The following is a 16,838-nucleotide window of genomic DNA, read 5'->3' on the forward strand; positions in this document are numbered from 1 at the left end:
CCAAAGAGTTTGTGTTTTATCATCAGGCTGTACACTAGTATTTACAGACCGTTCCGGGATGAGTGCAGTGGGCCATGTGATGCTAGGAACAATGGATGTCCATCATCACTGGACGAAAGTAAGGAAAAGCTTAAAAGCAAAAAATCTCTGATTTGTCATCCACATACTTTTGTTTCAAACTATGTTATCATGTCAATGAACTAAAAAAAATTTAATTGTAGTTTCAGCTGTTTTGAGCTCAGATGCTTAATCGCATGTAGTTGAGATACTTAGAGGACTGATTTTTAAGTCAATTTTTATTTGGAAATTTTCTTTTCTGAAGCATAGCCTGAAGGCCTGCATTCTGTTGTTTTGTTTTTAAGTGATTTCCTGTGGTATAGTTCACATATAATAAACTGCATATATTTAGTGTCTATAATTTGATGAGATTTGATATATGTAAATACCCATGAAACTATTACCACAATCAAGATAGTGAACATATCCATCACCCACAAAAGTATGTCATATCTTTTGAAAACCCTCTCTTCCATCCCACCACCCCTTCTCCAAGCAACCATTGGCCTGCTTTCTGTCACTATAGATTAGTTTATATTTCTAGAGTTTTATATAAGTGGAATCACAGAGTATGTACTTTTTTTTTCTTTTTTGGAGAGGGTTCTGATTTCTCTCACTTAGCATAATTATTTTGAGATTCATCCATGCTGTTGCGTGTAGCAAGAATTTATTCCTTTTTATTGCCTTATAGTATTCCATCCTATGGATAGACCACAGTTTCTCTATCCATTCACCTATTGGCGGACATTGGGTTATGTCCATTTTTGGCTATTAGAAATAAAGCTTCTATGAACATTTATCTACAAATGTTTGTATGGAGGTATATTTCCCTTTCGCTTGGGTAAATACCTAAAAGTGGAATGGTTGTATCATATATTAGGGTATTTTACCTCTTGAAGAAACTGCTAACACTTGCTGTGGTCATCTTTTCATTTTAGCTATTCTGATAGGTCCGTGGTACTGTCTCAGTGCGGGTTTAATTTGCATTTCTCTGATGATGAATGATGGTGGGCATCTTTTCATGTGCTTATTTGCCATCTGTGTATCTTCTTTGGTGAAGTATCTGTTCAAATCAAATATTTGGTAGAAAATATTTGCAAACCACATATCTGACAAAGTCTTTGTATCTAAATATGTAAGGAACTCTCAAAATTCAATAGTAAAAAAAACCCAGACAATCCAAAAAGACAAAAGACATGACAGACATGTCACAGAAGAGAGCATACAAATGACAAGCACATAAAAAGATGTTCAACATGATAAGCCATAGGAAAATGCAAATTAGAACCACAATGAGCTATCACTACACACTTATCATAATGGCTAGAATGAAAAATAACGACACCACCAAATGCTGGCAAGGATGCAGAGAAACTGGATCACTCATCCGTTGCTGGTGGGAGTGTATAATAGTACAGGCACTTTGGCGTAGAGTGTGGCAGTACAAAACTAAACATGTGCTTAGCATACAGCCCAGCAATTCTACTCTTGGGCATTTAGACTGGAGAAACGAAAAATTATGTTCACACAAAAACCTGTACACACATGTTTGTAATAGCTAAAAACTAGAAAAAACCCTAATGTCCTTCAGTGTGTGAATGCTTAAACTGTGGGACAATGGAATTCTACCAGCAGAAAGAAGGCATGAACTACTGATACCTGCAACAGCTTGGGTGGGTCTCAAGGGCATTGTGCTGAGTGAAAAAAGCCAATCTCAAAAGATTACATACTGTATGATTTCATTTATATAACATTCTTAAAATAATAAAATTATAAAAAGTACAGATAATGGTTGCTGGGGGTTGGGAAGTGGAGGGGCAGAGGTGTCAGTGGCTATGAGAGGGTATCATGAGAGATCCTGGTGATAGAACCTGTCTGTATCTTGACTGTGGTCACGTCACATGAATCTAACACGTGATAAAATTGCGTACAATTTAATACACACAAACGAGTGTAAGTAAAACTGATGAAATCCAAATAAGGTTAGTGGGTTGTATCCCTGTCAGTTTCCTGGTTGTGATATTGCACTGCAGTTTTGCAAGATGTTAACATTGGGGAAACTGGGTGAAAGATGTGTGACTCTGCAGTTAGCTCAAAATAAAAAGTTTTTAAAATATAGTTGCCATTTATACATGAATAACCCATTGAGAGAAAAATGGAAAAAGTAGGTAGTGAAATTATTTTTCACAAAGTGTTAGAAGTACATGATAAATAATTTGTAGAATTTTTATACTGCTGTTGCTTTTATTACAGCAGAGTTGTTGATGCCTTTCAGCTCCTCTGAAAGCTGTGTAACGGCAGCTCTCTGTGTAAAATCTGAGTCCTTAGTGGAGCACCCAGGGCCCTCCCTGACCTCGCCCACCTGCCTCTGCAGCCTCTTCTCTCCACTCCCCATAGGCATGCATGCTCCGGCCGTACCAGACTCCTTGCTTTTGAACCTGCTGTTCCTGTTCATGCTTCCATGTGTGCACATGCTGTTTTCTTCCCCTAGAACATTCCCAGGTGCATGTAACCTTTTCTGAATCCCATTTATCTTTTTAGATAGGTCACCTTAGACTTCCTTAGAAACCTTCGCTTGAACCTCCCCTCTGTATGCATTCACCCAGCCATGGCACCTAGTACACTGAATTCCGGTTTTTGTTTTGTTTCCTTGCACCCTGACTGTGAGCCTCCAGTAAACAGGGACAAACTCATAATCTGTACACTCGAAGTGCCCAGTTTAGTGCTTAAGGACGTGGTGGGTGCTCAATAACATTTATTGCATTTAATTGAATTTAGTTGCATTAAAGTAAATTCTGAAGAAATAGACTTGGAGTTGAGAGACATATACTTTATTTCTAAAACTTTTTTAGTATACCATTTAATCACTCTAAACTAATTTAAGATTTTTACCTAAATATTTAAATATTAGTACTTAGGACTTTTTTATTTGGAACATATTTCTTTTTTTCTGTGATCTCTTCAATTCCTATCTAAAAATCCCTAAGATTTACAGTGGTTTGTTTTGAATATTCATATTTCCAGCATTATATTAAGTCTTTTTCTTATTGCTTACTTGAACTTTCCTTCTAGGAAAATAATTTTCTTGTTAAAATTTCTCAATATCATTTATTGGAGTCCTAAAATTGAGCTATTAAAGTAACATAAAACTAAATATTTCTTTCCTTTTTTTTTTTTTAAATACTGTAGCTTTTTGAAAGATTACCAAGTTATTTTGACCTTCAGAGGAGGCTGATGCTCTTAGAAGACCAAATAAGCTATCTTCTAGGTGGCATGCAAGTTGTTTATATTGAAGAATTACAGCCCATGTTGACCCTTGAAGAATATTACTCTCTTCTTGATGTGTTCTATAATAGACTGATGAAAAATAGAATACTTTTTCACCCTCGAAGTCTGCGTGGTTTACAAATGATCCTTAACAGGTAAATATCTAAAACAAGAATGACTTTTATTCATTCACTTAGATGGATTGTTTGTGTAAGGGGATTAAATTGTTTTGTATTTCAGTGTGTGATTCTTAGGAATTAAAGAAAAGTATGTCACTACTTCTTAGTAACACTCTTTTACACATTACAAAAACTAGCATGAGAGGATTGAAGAATTGAATCTCTAAAACGTTCTGTAAATATATTGCCACTTACAGGGCAAAGGCAATTATAGGATTAAACTAATGTAAGATCAATAGCCAACGTTGTTTGTGCGTAGACTGTTTTCCAGGCACTGTGCTTGGTGCTTAAGTGCATTATCTCTTTCGTTCTCACAACCTCACCATGAAGTGGCTTACTACCCCATTTTATGGATAAGGAAGTTCTCAGGGCTGGTGTTCATCCTAATAAAGTGTATCTCTTTGGGGACAGCAAAACTTTAAGTCAATTTTGCTATACTTTTAAGGTGAATTTTCTTGATGAATTCCTTTTGTGTTAATCAGGGGAGGCGGAGTAGGGGATGGAGGGATCAATGATTTTTCCTTTTATGTATGTTTCATTACAGTGACAGATATGCTCCAAGCTTGCACGAACTCGGGCATTTTAACATCCCAACCCTCTGTGATCCAGCAAACCTCCAGTGGTTTATTCTCACCAAAGCCCAACAGGCAAGAGAGAACATGAAAAGAAAAGAAGAGTGAGTATTGTTAGCCCTCTGTAACGTCTTATCATTCAGTCTAACTTCTAAAAATTTAGGTATTCAGAACTCATAAATATGGGGCATTAAAACTGTATTAAACTTAGGAAATTGGCTGATTTGTGGATATACTGTAGTTATATACTCCCTACCTTGTTCTGCTAGGGAGTGGATGTGGCTGTTTTCTAGGTATGATAACCTAAATTACATTACCACCATGTACCTCCATTTGAGAAGCAGGGCTTGTTAATATAAAAGTCAACTCAGGAGCAGAATGAAAGATAAGAATACCAGAAAGAAATTCTCCAGATGGAAAAGGGTGGCAACGGAAAAAATAAGTTATACTTGATTAACAGGAATCTTCTTTGTTTAAAATTTTGAAAACTACTGATATAAAGCAAGCTTCATCTGCATTTTTATTAAGTTGCGAAGAAATTGTAAAGTAAAAAATTGTTGTAGTTCGTAAGTGGTGCTGTCTCTGTGCTGTTTGTATCTTTGAGGGAATCATATAATAGCCACCAGTTTCCTATGTTGTAGGTGGTAAGATACTGCTTGATAATGTTTTATGTATCTGCTGTGAAGAAAGGGGAGAATAGTACATTCAAAAGAGGGTTGTTTTCCTAAAGACATTGCCTAAGGAGGTTTGGTTACCAAGGGTTTATTCATTCTTTCATTCATTTAGCCATCATTTGCTATGACTTGTGTGCCTGAAGCCATGAAAGGTGCCATTGATAGATGAAGGCCTGCTCCCTGCCCTCCTGGAATTTGTTTCTAGTAGGAGACGTGAGTGCTATAAACATGTCTGTGGTGGCCGGACCACAGAGTGGAGCTGAGCGGGAAGAGCCAAGGCTGACACTCTGGGAAGAGAACCCGGAGCATTGAAGGGAAGGCGATGGCCGAGGAGAATGCGATGGCACATGTCCAGGGAGGGGGTACAGAGGACAGGGACTGGAGCCTGGTAGGTGGAGGATGGTGGTGATGGTTCTGCAGTGTGCTTCTGAGGCCCCGGGTTACTTGTTTCTCCTGCCTTGCTGCCCATTCACTCCTCCGTCCCCACAAATTGCTCATTTAAAAAGCCAAAGATATGAAATAGAGAGAAAGGGTGGCAACGGAGGAGAGCCATGGAATTCATCCCTTTAATAAGAGATAATGGGATCATTTTATGTATAAAATAAGTGAAGAAGCTACATCTCTTTGTTTTGCTTGTGGAATTGGTGACAACTCTGTTGACCAGATCCTATTGCACGAATATCCTATCTCTTGATTGGTTGGTAAACATTTGTGTTTGTGATGTTACTTTTCTAAATTATCAGTCTGTTGCCAAAAAACCAGGACCTTGTCACCATAGCCGAATCAATGAACACAATGACAAGAGATTGAGGAAAAGAAATTTTTAATTTTGCTAGCAAAATGAGGACGTGAGAGGCCAGTGCCTCAAAACCCACTGTCCTCCTGAAGTGCTAATAGTTGGGTTTTTAAAGGGAAATCCATGGGAAAGAATGTGTTGCACAAGGTTTTAAATGGGGGAGAGGGACCTGTGGCTTCGTAGGTTGGCGCCTTCCCATCAGCCTGCATTTGGCCTTGTGCAGCTGTCTGCAGGGAGGAGGATGGTGAGATAGGGGAAGCCACAGGTGGGTGTCCTTGGTTGTCTTGCTCTGTGGTGAATGGTGGATTTCAGTGCCAGGAAGCCAAAGAGTTGGGGGCTAGGAAGCCTCATCTTCTTGATATTCTCTGGATATCAGTTTCCCTGTAACAAACCTCAAGAACTGGTAATTAGCCAAAACTACAGTGTAAGGCTACCTGGGCTTTTAACAATTTGTAATTTCTATTTGCCTTGCCAAGTTCAGGGATACAACGGTTTAGAAAACTGATATTTACATGTGAATGTAACTTAGAGAAGCAGGGAAAGGAGATGAGTGCTTTTGGTTTTAACCCTGTATATGCTGGGTTTAACGGAAGGGAACTGATATAAGGGCTGGCATCCAAGTCCAGCCAGCCTTTGGTTGTGAGGGCTGATGGTTTTGTTTGCTGCATCATAGCAGCTTTTTCTATCTTCTGTATGGCCATTTTATGCTTTGGAATATTGCTACTAGATTCTGAGGAAGGAAAATAAAAAGAGATAAAATTCCCATAGTTTGGGTTTTGAAAGTTCCATCCTACAGTTGCCCAGGTAAACAGAAACCCTTGAGTCATCTGATTCCTCTTCCGACTTCCTCACTCCCCGCCTCCAGGCCACCAGGACCTCTCAGCTCCACCTTCTTAGGCTGCCCAGAAGCTGACCACTTGCCGTGTCCTTTACTGCTGCGCCCTTGACCATGTTGTGATGACCTGTCTGGTCTCCAGGCTTCCATTCTCGTACCCCCACCCCATCCCAGTCGCTTCTCCTCAGAGCAGCCAGAACCCCAGTTGAGCGTGGCACTCCTCTGCCCGTCATGCCTGCAAGGCCTCGTCGTCTGCCCGCTGCCTCGTGAACTCCTCTCCTCACTCTCCCCTCGCTCATTTTGCTCCAGCCAGGCGGCCTTTTATCTTCTTCAAGCACACTGTGTGCTTTTCCCCTGCCCTCCCTGGAGCACGTCTTCCCCAGACAGCTTCAGGTTTGCCCCTCACCTCCCCCAGGTCTCAGCTTCCGCCTTCTCTGTGAAGTCTTCCCTGAGCACCAACTTTGAGTACAGAGCCACCCCCTACTGCACTTCCTTACTCTCTGCCTTCCTCGGGCTGCCTTTCCCCGTGGCACTCACCCACATCTGACAAACTTTCCCTCGTTTATTTACTGTCTGTCTCCCCCAAGACAGAATGTGAACTTCGTGAGGGCAGAGACTTTTGTCTGTTTTGTTCCCTCCAGTGTCAGGATCAGTGCCTGGCATACAGGAGGCCTTCAGTAAATACTCACTGACTTTCACGTGTTTCCCTGGCCCCTTTCTGGCTCTGGACTCCGGAGCCCTCATCCCTGTGCTTATCCCCCACTTACCTTCCCTCTTAGTTGGCGCCTTTGCCCCCTGCCACCCTCTGACTGGGCCCAGAAGTTTCCTCCACTTTGCCGTCTTTCCTTCCCTTTGGCTTGGCCTCCCTACCCTTTTAAGGTCACCTTCATTATAATCACGAGGGAGTGGTTCAGACGACCTTCTTTCCTTAGATGAAGCATGTTCTGGATAGTAGTTTTCAGACATTTTTTAGCTGCCTATTCCTTTATAAAGTAGATTCTTATGTGGAGATCCAATTTATAAAAAAGATAAAAGCTCGCAGGTGCTAGTTGAAGAGGAAAAGAACTAGAGGCCACCCACACCCATGCGGCCCTCTGAGTGCCTCTGCAGGACCCTTGGCTTGCTGAGCAGTTCTGAACTACTCTCCAGGTCCTGTCTTTCTGGACCCCACATGACCTCCTCAAGACCGTGACTTGTAGCCCCTGTTTCTTAACAAGGCCTGGCTGACAGGTGGAAAGTGTGCCCTCTCTGCAGAGCCCCACTCCTTGGGAGGCTGGTTATAACCTACTCTCAGCTCTTACAGAGGATAGTAATAACCTGGGGTAACCTGGGCCTAGAGGTAAACCAGCTCTCCCCAGCCGGGCTCTCCTCACTCACATCTGCATGTGGAAACTCCCTCAGATGTTCCCTCCACCCCTACACCACATACTACAAATTTCGAAATCACTTAGACAAATTGGAAACAGTAGAAATGTACAATTATAGAGGAATGGTTAAATAATTTCAATACTTGCATATAATGGAAACAACCATATAAAAGAATGTTCATTTGTTCAATTAATCTTTATTAAAGACTTAGGTGCCTGGCAGTCCCTGTGAAAGTCACTAGCGGGATACAGTGCAAACAGACAGATACCCTTGTGGAGCTCACACTCGGCTGTCAAAGGCAGAGTGGTTCAACTTTGTATTAAAAAAAATAGACATAATTTTTGTCAGAGAGAAGGGTCGTTTCTCCCTAGGAAATGTCTGGCCTATTTCTTAGCATTAGAAGAAAAAAAACAGAACTTCCCACTAGCCACACCCACCATGTCATGACGCTTCTCTTGTTTGTACTATGCCTCCCTTTTTCCTCTATTTTTTTTATTTTTTGAGGTATGAATATAATAAAGCAAAGAAACTATGAGGGGGGCCAGCCCGGTGTTGCAACAGTTAAGTTTTCGTGTTCCGTCTTGGCGGCCCGGGGTTCACAGATCCCAGGCGCGGACCGACACACCGCTTGTCAAGCCATGCTGTGGCGGTGTCCCATATAAAAGTAGAGCAAGATGGGCACAGATGTTAGCCCAGGGCCAACCTTCCTCAGCAAAAAGAGGAGGATTGGCATCGGATGTTAGCTCAGGGCTGATCTTCCTCACAAAAAAAAAAAAAAGAAAGAAAAAGAAAAAAAAAGAAATTATAAGGAAAGGCAAAACAAATTTTTTTTTTTTTTTGTGAGGAAGATCAGCCCTGAGCTAACATCCGATGCCAATCCTCCTCTTTTTGCTGAGGAAGGTTGGCCCTGGGCTAACATCTGTGCCCATCTTGCTCTACTTTTATATGGGACACCGCCACAGCATGGCTTGACAAGCGGTGTGTCGGTCCGCGCCTGGGATCTGTGAACCCCGGGCCGCCAAGACGGAACACGAAAACTTAACTGTTGCAACACCGGGCTGGCCCTGGCGAAAAATTTTTTGAAAATATTGTTTAAATTAGTCTGCTGTGGACTACAGAGGCACCCAAGGAGGGAAAAGCTGTTCCACATTGTCTTCCTTTTGGAGGAGACAGCCCTGGATTGAGCCTTAGCAAGGGCTGTCTCCTCAAGACTCGATGCTCCCCCAAGATTGCACCCCAGAAGGACTGATGGGCTCTCCTGATTCGAAAGGTTGTGGCCCAGCGGTGAGACCAGAGGCTTCTCTTGGCAGGAATGGGAATGCATGGCCCTGCCCAGAGATTTGTATAAACATGAGTTGTTGGAGGATGACCCAGCAGCTTGGCCATGCTGCGAGGCTTTTTGTTTCTAAGCCAGATTATTAATATCCTTTTTTTTTAAGCAACTGAAAAAAGCCCTTCACAGAAAAAGTTTGTCAACCCCTGCCATCAATTCCTGTCTAATCATGGAGAGAGTAGATGCAGGTCCAGCTGGAACATGCTGAGAGCCCTGTCAGTCCTAACCGCTGTCCACCGTCTTGAATCTCTAAACAACCCTGTCTAGAAGGAGAGATCGCAAAGAAAAAACTCACAGCACCTGCGAAAGCGTTCTGGGGCTTGTCAAAGAAAGGGATTCGGTGATTAGGGACCACTGCTGCTAACTGCCCACCCGCCACAATGACCGTTTCTGTTTTCAAGTATTTTTCTAGCTTATGGATATTTTATGGTTCTTACTTTACTCCTTTATGCAGAGTATAAGAGTGGGTAAAGAGAGGGTAGTTGGGTATTTTGAACCAGTGCAGTTAACCCTTGGGAACCCTTGACCATGCAGTTTTGCTTTACTCACCTTCTCAGGTGGGCTTCGTGTGAGCTACGTGTTGGTCGGTGCACCTGTGAGGGCCTGACGTGGAGTCTTCTTTCACAAGCCCCGAGATTTGGGGGATGGAGACTATTTACTAAAACTTCGTGTCCATAAACATTTGCCACCTGTGGGAGAAAGGAGTTAAGACACTGAGTTCTACCCTGAGCTGTTTACATTGTAGCCTCAACTCAAGCCCTTGATGGGCTGGAGCCGTTGTAGCCTCAGGCACAGGGAGGGGCTGATGGGCTTAGACAGTGAGAGTGAAGAGGACCTGTTCTCAGGCACCTGGTCTCTAGAGAGCCTGCCGCTTGTTTGGGAATCTCTAAAAGTCATCACTGCCCAAGGGTGAGAGTCTGGGCAGCTCCTAGAGCTAGGGGTTTCCTCCACTTAGCTCTCTGCCTTCTTCAGTCACTAACAGCTGCTACGGGAGGCAGAATAAGACCTTTTTAAATTATGTATTAATTATTTTTACTCCATTACTGCTGAAAAGATTTAACAAATACTTTTAGAAATACATATGGAAATAATAGGTACTGCACAGCAACTGTTGGCGTGTCTTCTTAGCGTGTAATTTGGCCTGTGTGGATACCATTTTCATTGTTGTGAATAGAAAGTTGCAGCCCCAATTTATAAAATTATATTTACGTTTTATGTTCCTCTATTTGGTTACAGCTTGTGGCAATGTTATTTTTATTTTCAATATAACAGGTTAAAGATTATCGAAAATGAATTGATACAGGCTTCAACGAAGAAATTTTCTCTGGAAAAGTTTTATAAGGAGCCCAGCGTTTCTAGTATACAAATGGTGGATTGTTGTAAGAGACTTCTAGAACAGTCACTGCCTTATCTACAAGGGATGCACCTCTGCATTTCACATTTTTACTCTGTTATGCAAGACGGAGACCTTTGTATTCCTTGGAATTGGAAGAATGGAGAAGCCATTAAGTAACAGAAATCTGTATTATTTTTTAAAGGATAAGAAAGAAACTGTTAAACTTATTTAAATCCACAATTTGATATAATAGAATTATTTACATATTACAAGAACAAAGTTTCTAACTATACTTTAAAAGTAGACATTTTTAAAAAATTAATTTCTGCTAGGAAACTTGTTTTAAAAAGGTCTTATCTCCCAATCTTTTGGTGTTTCTTATCTGATTGACAAGACTAGGTAAAAAGATGTTAGAACGAAAGAACATTTTTGCAGTGGTGTGTAAATGAGGGATTCTACAGAGTTAAAGATATATATTTTTATATGAGTGGATGTTGATAAGTGCACACAGGTCTCATTCAGTATAGCTCTGAAGTAGTGGAACTCCTTTCCACGTGTAACACCATACAACGGGCAACTCTGTAGTTGCATCTCATGTATCAATACACACCTGTATTTTGCAGCCAGTATGGACAGTTGATGTCCAAAACAGATGATTGAGGGGTAGCAAAAATTAGATAATCAAATTTTGCCCAAAAGAAAGAATAGAAGGCAAAAAGGCAATTGAATGAATATATGATATTGACGTTGTCATAAGCAATCTGATACCAGTTTGTTAAAACATTCTTCAGTGACATAGAATTTAGTTTTAAACCCATAAGTTTCCCTACCCATTAAAACATTGCACCTGTTGGGTAGCATGAAACCAACAGACAGTAAGTGTTTTTGAATCATTAATGGGGTGACTCATTTGTTTTTGTGGACAAACACTATGCAGGAAAATCCTTCTTGTTTCCCAAAGAGTTCCAGCAAGTAGGGTCAAGTGTAAAATGGTTCAGACCACTCAGGACTTGTCACTGCTCTCAACCCTGGTCTTCCTGTCCTGGCCAATGTTTGGAACGCTGGTTACAGCCCCTCTGAGGCGCCCCTCATCCGTAGCTGTGTGGGCCTCCCTGGAGCCACACCACAACGCAGCCCCAAGGGGCGCAGTGTGCACTCTGTAGACACAGGGCTTCTCTCTCGGCAGACATTTCCTTTAGGATAATATTTTTAACCAGACCCAAAACCTCTTCAGCTTGTTTCCCAAGAGGACACGGTGAATCCTTGTTTGGGATACCATTTTTCTGACTTTTACTGCTCAAGAAATGAGGAAGGGATTTTTCCACAATGCACTGGAAAGGAAAGGAGATGTTAAAAACCATTCTTGAAGCATGTTTTAAATATATCTAAAACACTGGTTATTTACATTGTTTAAATTCAAATGTGTGTTTAAAAGAAGTATTGGTTGTAATTATTATGGTTTGTGCATATCATCCCTTTTAACCTGTGCCTAACAGCCAAACTTAAATTTTTCTTTCTAATGTAATAAATGTTGTTGCCTATAAAGATTTTCCAGCCAGATGATGGGAGTGAAATATTCCTTAAAGCTTATTTAAGAAAATTTATTGGAAAAATAGATTTGGATTATGCTATTTCTAAAATGAACTAATATAGAATCCTCAGTGATATATTTTGAATTGGACTTTGTCTCAGAACTAATTGTTACATAATAAATAATACATTAATCAGATAATTGTTTTTCTTGTTAATCAGTTATTAATAGTTTTACAACTATTGCCACATAATAGGAAATTACAAGAAATGGTGACCTGTATGTCTGTTTGACTTCCTCTCCCAATCTAACATAACAGGGAAAATTCTGTCCCACGACTGAAAACTGGCACAGGATCAGGCCCCTCTAACTACTAAGCCTGGGGTCAGAAAGGGCCTCCACAGGGACCTGAGCCCCAGACCCAGGCCAGAGCTCTCCCGAGGGAGAACCAGGCCCTGAGCTCGCCTGGGAGCTGCGCATCTCTGCCAGGGCTGTCCAGTGCGGGAGGCATATATCCAAAGACACGTCTGTCCACAGGCCAGGTCTCCCCAGGCCCTACTCCCTCCTTTCCCTCTCCCAGGCCTCCACCTCCAGGCAGCCTGAGCTAACGAGAGGGTGGTGAGCCTTGAGGAGTGGACAGGTGGAGCGAGAGAGAACAGGGCTGCCTCAGGGACCAGCTCACCTTGGGAACCTCTAAGGACTGTGTGCACATCCCAGACAGAGGTCTCTGAAGTGAACCCCTCCAGCTCAGGCCACTGTCCCAGCCTCTCGGTGTCCCCACATCTCCTGTACTAACCCAGCCTCTGTCACAGAGGCTGCCACCCCACCTCCAGCTGCCCTGGAGGGATCTGTCCGTGCTTCCCTGGAGCGAGCCAGTCAGACCAAATCAGTCCTGTGGAGATGGGTGGCCCCAAGGCTCTAGGCTCTTCTGCAGGGGTCCATGGTCCTGGCAGCCTTCCACCACAGGCCCTATAGCTGGGAGCCCCAGCTCCCAGGGGGCTAGCACCCAGACCCAGGGTGCAGGAGCCATAGATGCCTCGGGTGAGCCTGGCAGCTGGCTGACCACAAAGTGACTCCCTGTTCCAAGACTGCCTCCGTCCGACCTGTGCTGCCAGGCCACAGACCCCAACCTCGGGCCCTCTGACATGGCAGGGTCACCACATGCCAGTCCCATGGGTAAGAATTGGCACAAGCCCCAGGGAACCTTGATCGGTCTCCCCGTTGCTCTCTGTGCTGGGTGGCCCTCGGCAAGACCTACTCCTCGCTTGGCCTCAGTCTCCCCATCTGTAAAAGGAGGCACCAGGGCATGTTCTAGGAGGTTCTTTCCACCCTGAATGAGCCTGTCCCAGGAAGCCAGAGTCCTCCCATGGGTGGTCCTTAGCCACCAACTCAGGCATCCCTTGCTCTTTAGCAGTTGGATGAGGAAGAGGAGGAGGTGGAGCAGCCAGTAGACAGATCAGAACTGGGTCAGCGCCGTGGGACCCTCTTCTTCCCCCCGACACCCCTGCTACTGCAACGTAGTTCTTCTGGTCACTCAAAACCCTTCCTTTCTGGAGACTTACCTGTTACAGAGCATTTTAGGGATTTTTTTCCCCTAAGCTGACAAATGTTGCACATGGGGAAACTGAGGCCCAAAATAGGGACGAGACTTTCCCAAGGCCCTTTTGCCTGCTGCAGACAGGAGAGGTGGGATTAGACCCCAGGTGTCCCAGGGGCTGTGAGAGGTCTGAGGAGACAAGAGCGCCCTCGGCTCTGGTGAGCCCACCGGCAGGTCAGCGCCAGGGGTAGGCGGGACCACGAGTCCAGATCAGATGGGCCCTTGGAGCAGTACTGCCCCACGGCGGGTGGGGACAGAACAGAGACAGCGACCTTGGATGGTCAGTCCTGGCCACGATGGTGCCAATGGGTCCGACTTTGGCCCTACAGGACTGTTGTGCAGAAGGAGGTGGAGGGTGGCGCACTTCCTACTCCTCCTGAGCGAGGCCTGGCAGTGGCCTCAGCCCTCACCCCTCTCCAGCCAAACTGCTCAGGCCGCCCTCCTTCTCCCTGTTGCAGCCAGGCTGGAACGCTGGGACCCCACCGGTGCCTATGAGTGTCACTCTTGGAGTAACATTTGCACACATCTGCCCCAAAGATGATCACAGCAGCTCATTTCGGGGAAACCGGCTCAGCACAGGGCGTGGCCCACGCTGGAGAAGGCTGTTGGTTTTCACCCTCAGGATCTTTGGCAGCTGGTCAGGTTTCATTTTCATTGTCTCTGTTGCTACCACAGGTGCTGGCATTAGACCTGGCCTGGTGTCCGCGTGCATGAGCCGGAGATGTCAGGTCCGCAGGATGAGCAGAGAGGCCTCAGGAAGAGCAGTGTGATTGGGAGGCAGGACAATACAATCCATGTAGACACCAGCCCCGGCACCTCACTTTTATCCACACCCAAAAAAGCAGGATTTTTAAACTTTGGGGTAAAATGTTCCCTGAAAGATTTCCTAAGAAGACCTTTCCCTTTTTTTTTTTTTTTTTTGTGAGGAAGATCAGCCCTGAGCTAACATCCGTGCTAATCCTCCTCTTTTTGCTGAGGAAGACCGGCTCTGAGCTAACATCTATTGTCAATCTGCCTCCTTTTTTTCTTCCCCAAAGCCCCAGCAGATAGTTGTATGTCATAGTTGCACATCCTTCTAGTTGCTATATGTGGGATGCAGCCTCAGCATGGCCGGAGAAGTGGTGCGTCGGTGAGCACCGGGGATCTGAACCAGGGCCGCCAGTAGCGGAGCACGTGCACTTAACCGCTAAGCCACGGGGCCGGCCCAGACCTTTTCCTTTCTTATTAGTCATTCAACAAACACCCAAGAAGCACCTACTGTGTGCAGGCATTGTCGTAGGCACTGGGGACACAGCAGGGACCGAGCAGAAGAGGTGCTACTTTGGAGGAGCTGACATTGCGGACCCTGTTGTGTAGCGTTCCCTTGGTGTATTAGTTGCCTGTGGCTGACATAAATTACAAACCGGATGGCTTACAACAACAGAAATTTATTCCCTCACAGTTCTGGAGCCTGAAGTCCGAAATCAAGGTGTCATTGGGGCCACACTCCCTCCAGAGGCTCCAGGCAACATTCCTTTCTTTGCCTCTTCGGGTTCTGGTGGCTGCCTGTGTTCCTTGGCTTGTGGCCGCATCACTCCAGTCTCTGCCTCTGCGGTCACATCGCCTCCTCCTCTTCTCTGTGTCCTCTGTGTCGGTCTCAAAACTCTCCGTCTCATAAGGAGGCATGTGACTGCACGTAGCGCTCGGCGGAATCCAGGACAAGCTCCTCTCAAGAGCCATAACTTAACCACGTACCTTGCTTTAGAAGGTGATATTCGCAGGCTCCGGGGATGAGGACACGAATGCGTCCTTTGGGGACACCATTCACCCCTGCACTGGTGATGGGCTCACCGTTACAAACCTGCTCTGTTTTCGTCTGCCCTTGGATGACTTTGCAGAGAGAACCCCCCACTCTGGGGGCATCATGCCTTGTCCACCGGAGACCCTGGCAGGATGCAGGCTCTCTCTTCCTACCTGAGCGTTATTGCACATCCACTCACACTCCCTAAGTTAGGGTTTCCCGTGATTCCAGCCTCCACTTAACCTGCCCTATTCTTTGGGCATTTGGGTTGGTCCAGCCTCTCACTTTTCTAGTTCACCTGCTGTGAGCTTTTCCGGACATGGTGCTTCTCTGTTCTCCTTGGGCTGCTGGGCTCCAGGATAGAGCCTGTTGCAGGCCTTCCATGCCAGTGCCGGTTTATTGCTGCTCAGCTCCCAACCCACCCTACATATACGCACTCTGCAATAATGAACAGAATTCCTTCAAGCTTCTCTCCTTTAGAGCGAGCGCAATGGTAAGCTTTCTCAGTAGAGGGCGCTAGAGGGACACTGCAGGAGGCGGCGGCCCTCCTGCTGGTTCTAGAGGCTGCAGCGTTGGTTGCCCAGAACACATGGCCCTGGCTGGGCCTGGTGGCCCTCTCGACACACTATGAGCTCCACACCTCCTGCCCACACTGGCGCCCCAACTTCCTCTGCTGGTCCACAGGCCTGGCCATCAGCTGACCTGCCTGCACCCCATTCATGCCCAAAGGGTTGCTTTCTCCTTACCCAGTGCCTGGAGAGCCATGGCCCAGCCAGCTTCTCTGCCATTTGGTGGGCACAACCTTGCCTTTTCCTCAAGAAGGGGCCCCCTTCCTATCTTTCCCTTCCTTGAGGGCTCTCCTTCAGGCTTAGGGTAACATGTAGAGTTTTACTACATTTTATAGTTTTTCTTTTATTCAAGCTTACCAATCTTTCTATTCAACTTTCCCTGTTTAAATCACGGTGTGGTTTCTGTCTTCTGATGGACCCACTGATACACTGATTCAGCCGTGCCTCCGGCCTTAGGGATGAGGCCAGGCTTGGCTCCTCCTGGGTGCTCCCCTGCCTGCTAGCAGCCCCTGTGCCCGGCATGGATGCTCCAGCCTTCTGAGTCCTGCTAACATACTGCTCATTTCTTTTTAAAAAACTAAAATTATTGACTACCTCCTTGGTGCTCAGACAGCAGCCTCGCTCGTCATGAGCGGGGCCTGAGCAGCTCACCTCTCCCTCGTAGTAAGAGTGTGGGCTTCATGACTGATGTTTCTCCCCCACGGGGGCACCTGGATGTGTTATGGAGGGAAGAGCTGCCGCCGTCCTGTTGTCTGCATGGTGGGGCCTTGCAGTGTGGACTGGCCTAGGTACAAACTGGCAGGTGAGGAACACTCAGGGCTTGTGCCCACCCCCAGCTACACAGAGGAGGGTACTGTGCAGCCAAGGGAGGCGCTGAGCGGGCATGTGGGCCAGAGCCCGTAGGGGTTAGGATCTGGGAGTGCCCTGGGCTGCCCTGCTCTGGT

General features: G+C 45.3%; 1 protein-coding gene across 4 annotated transcripts in view; it reads left to right on the forward strand.

Annotated features, from left to right (window-relative positions):
- TCAIM (T cell activation inhibitor, mitochondrial) overlaps positions 1-12,143 on the forward strand; it is a 52,483-nt gene extending 40,340 nt beyond the window's left edge. For all 4 annotated transcript variants that reach the window (XM_058556175.1, XM_058556167.1, XM_058556160.1 and 1 more), the window contains 4 exons: positions 27-118; positions 3,247-3,479; positions 4,048-4,179; positions 10,354-12,143. In XM_058556175.1, the coding sequence (XP_058412158.1) occupies positions 27-118; positions 3,247-3,479; positions 4,048-4,179; positions 10,354-10,594 (698 nt within the window). In that variant the 3' untranslated portion in view covers positions 10,595-12,143. The remainder of the gene's footprint in view (positions 1-26; positions 119-3,246; positions 3,480-4,047; positions 4,180-10,353) is intronic.
- The last annotated feature ends 4,695 nt before the right edge of the window (positions 12,144-16,838 follow it).

The sequence above is a fragment of the Diceros bicornis genome, chromosome 2 (genome assembly GCF_020826845.1).
Source record: "Diceros bicornis minor isolate mBicDic1 chromosome 2, mDicBic1.mat.cur, whole genome shotgun sequence".
Lineage (NCBI taxonomy): Eukaryota > Metazoa > Chordata > Mammalia > Perissodactyla > Rhinocerotidae > Diceros > Diceros bicornis.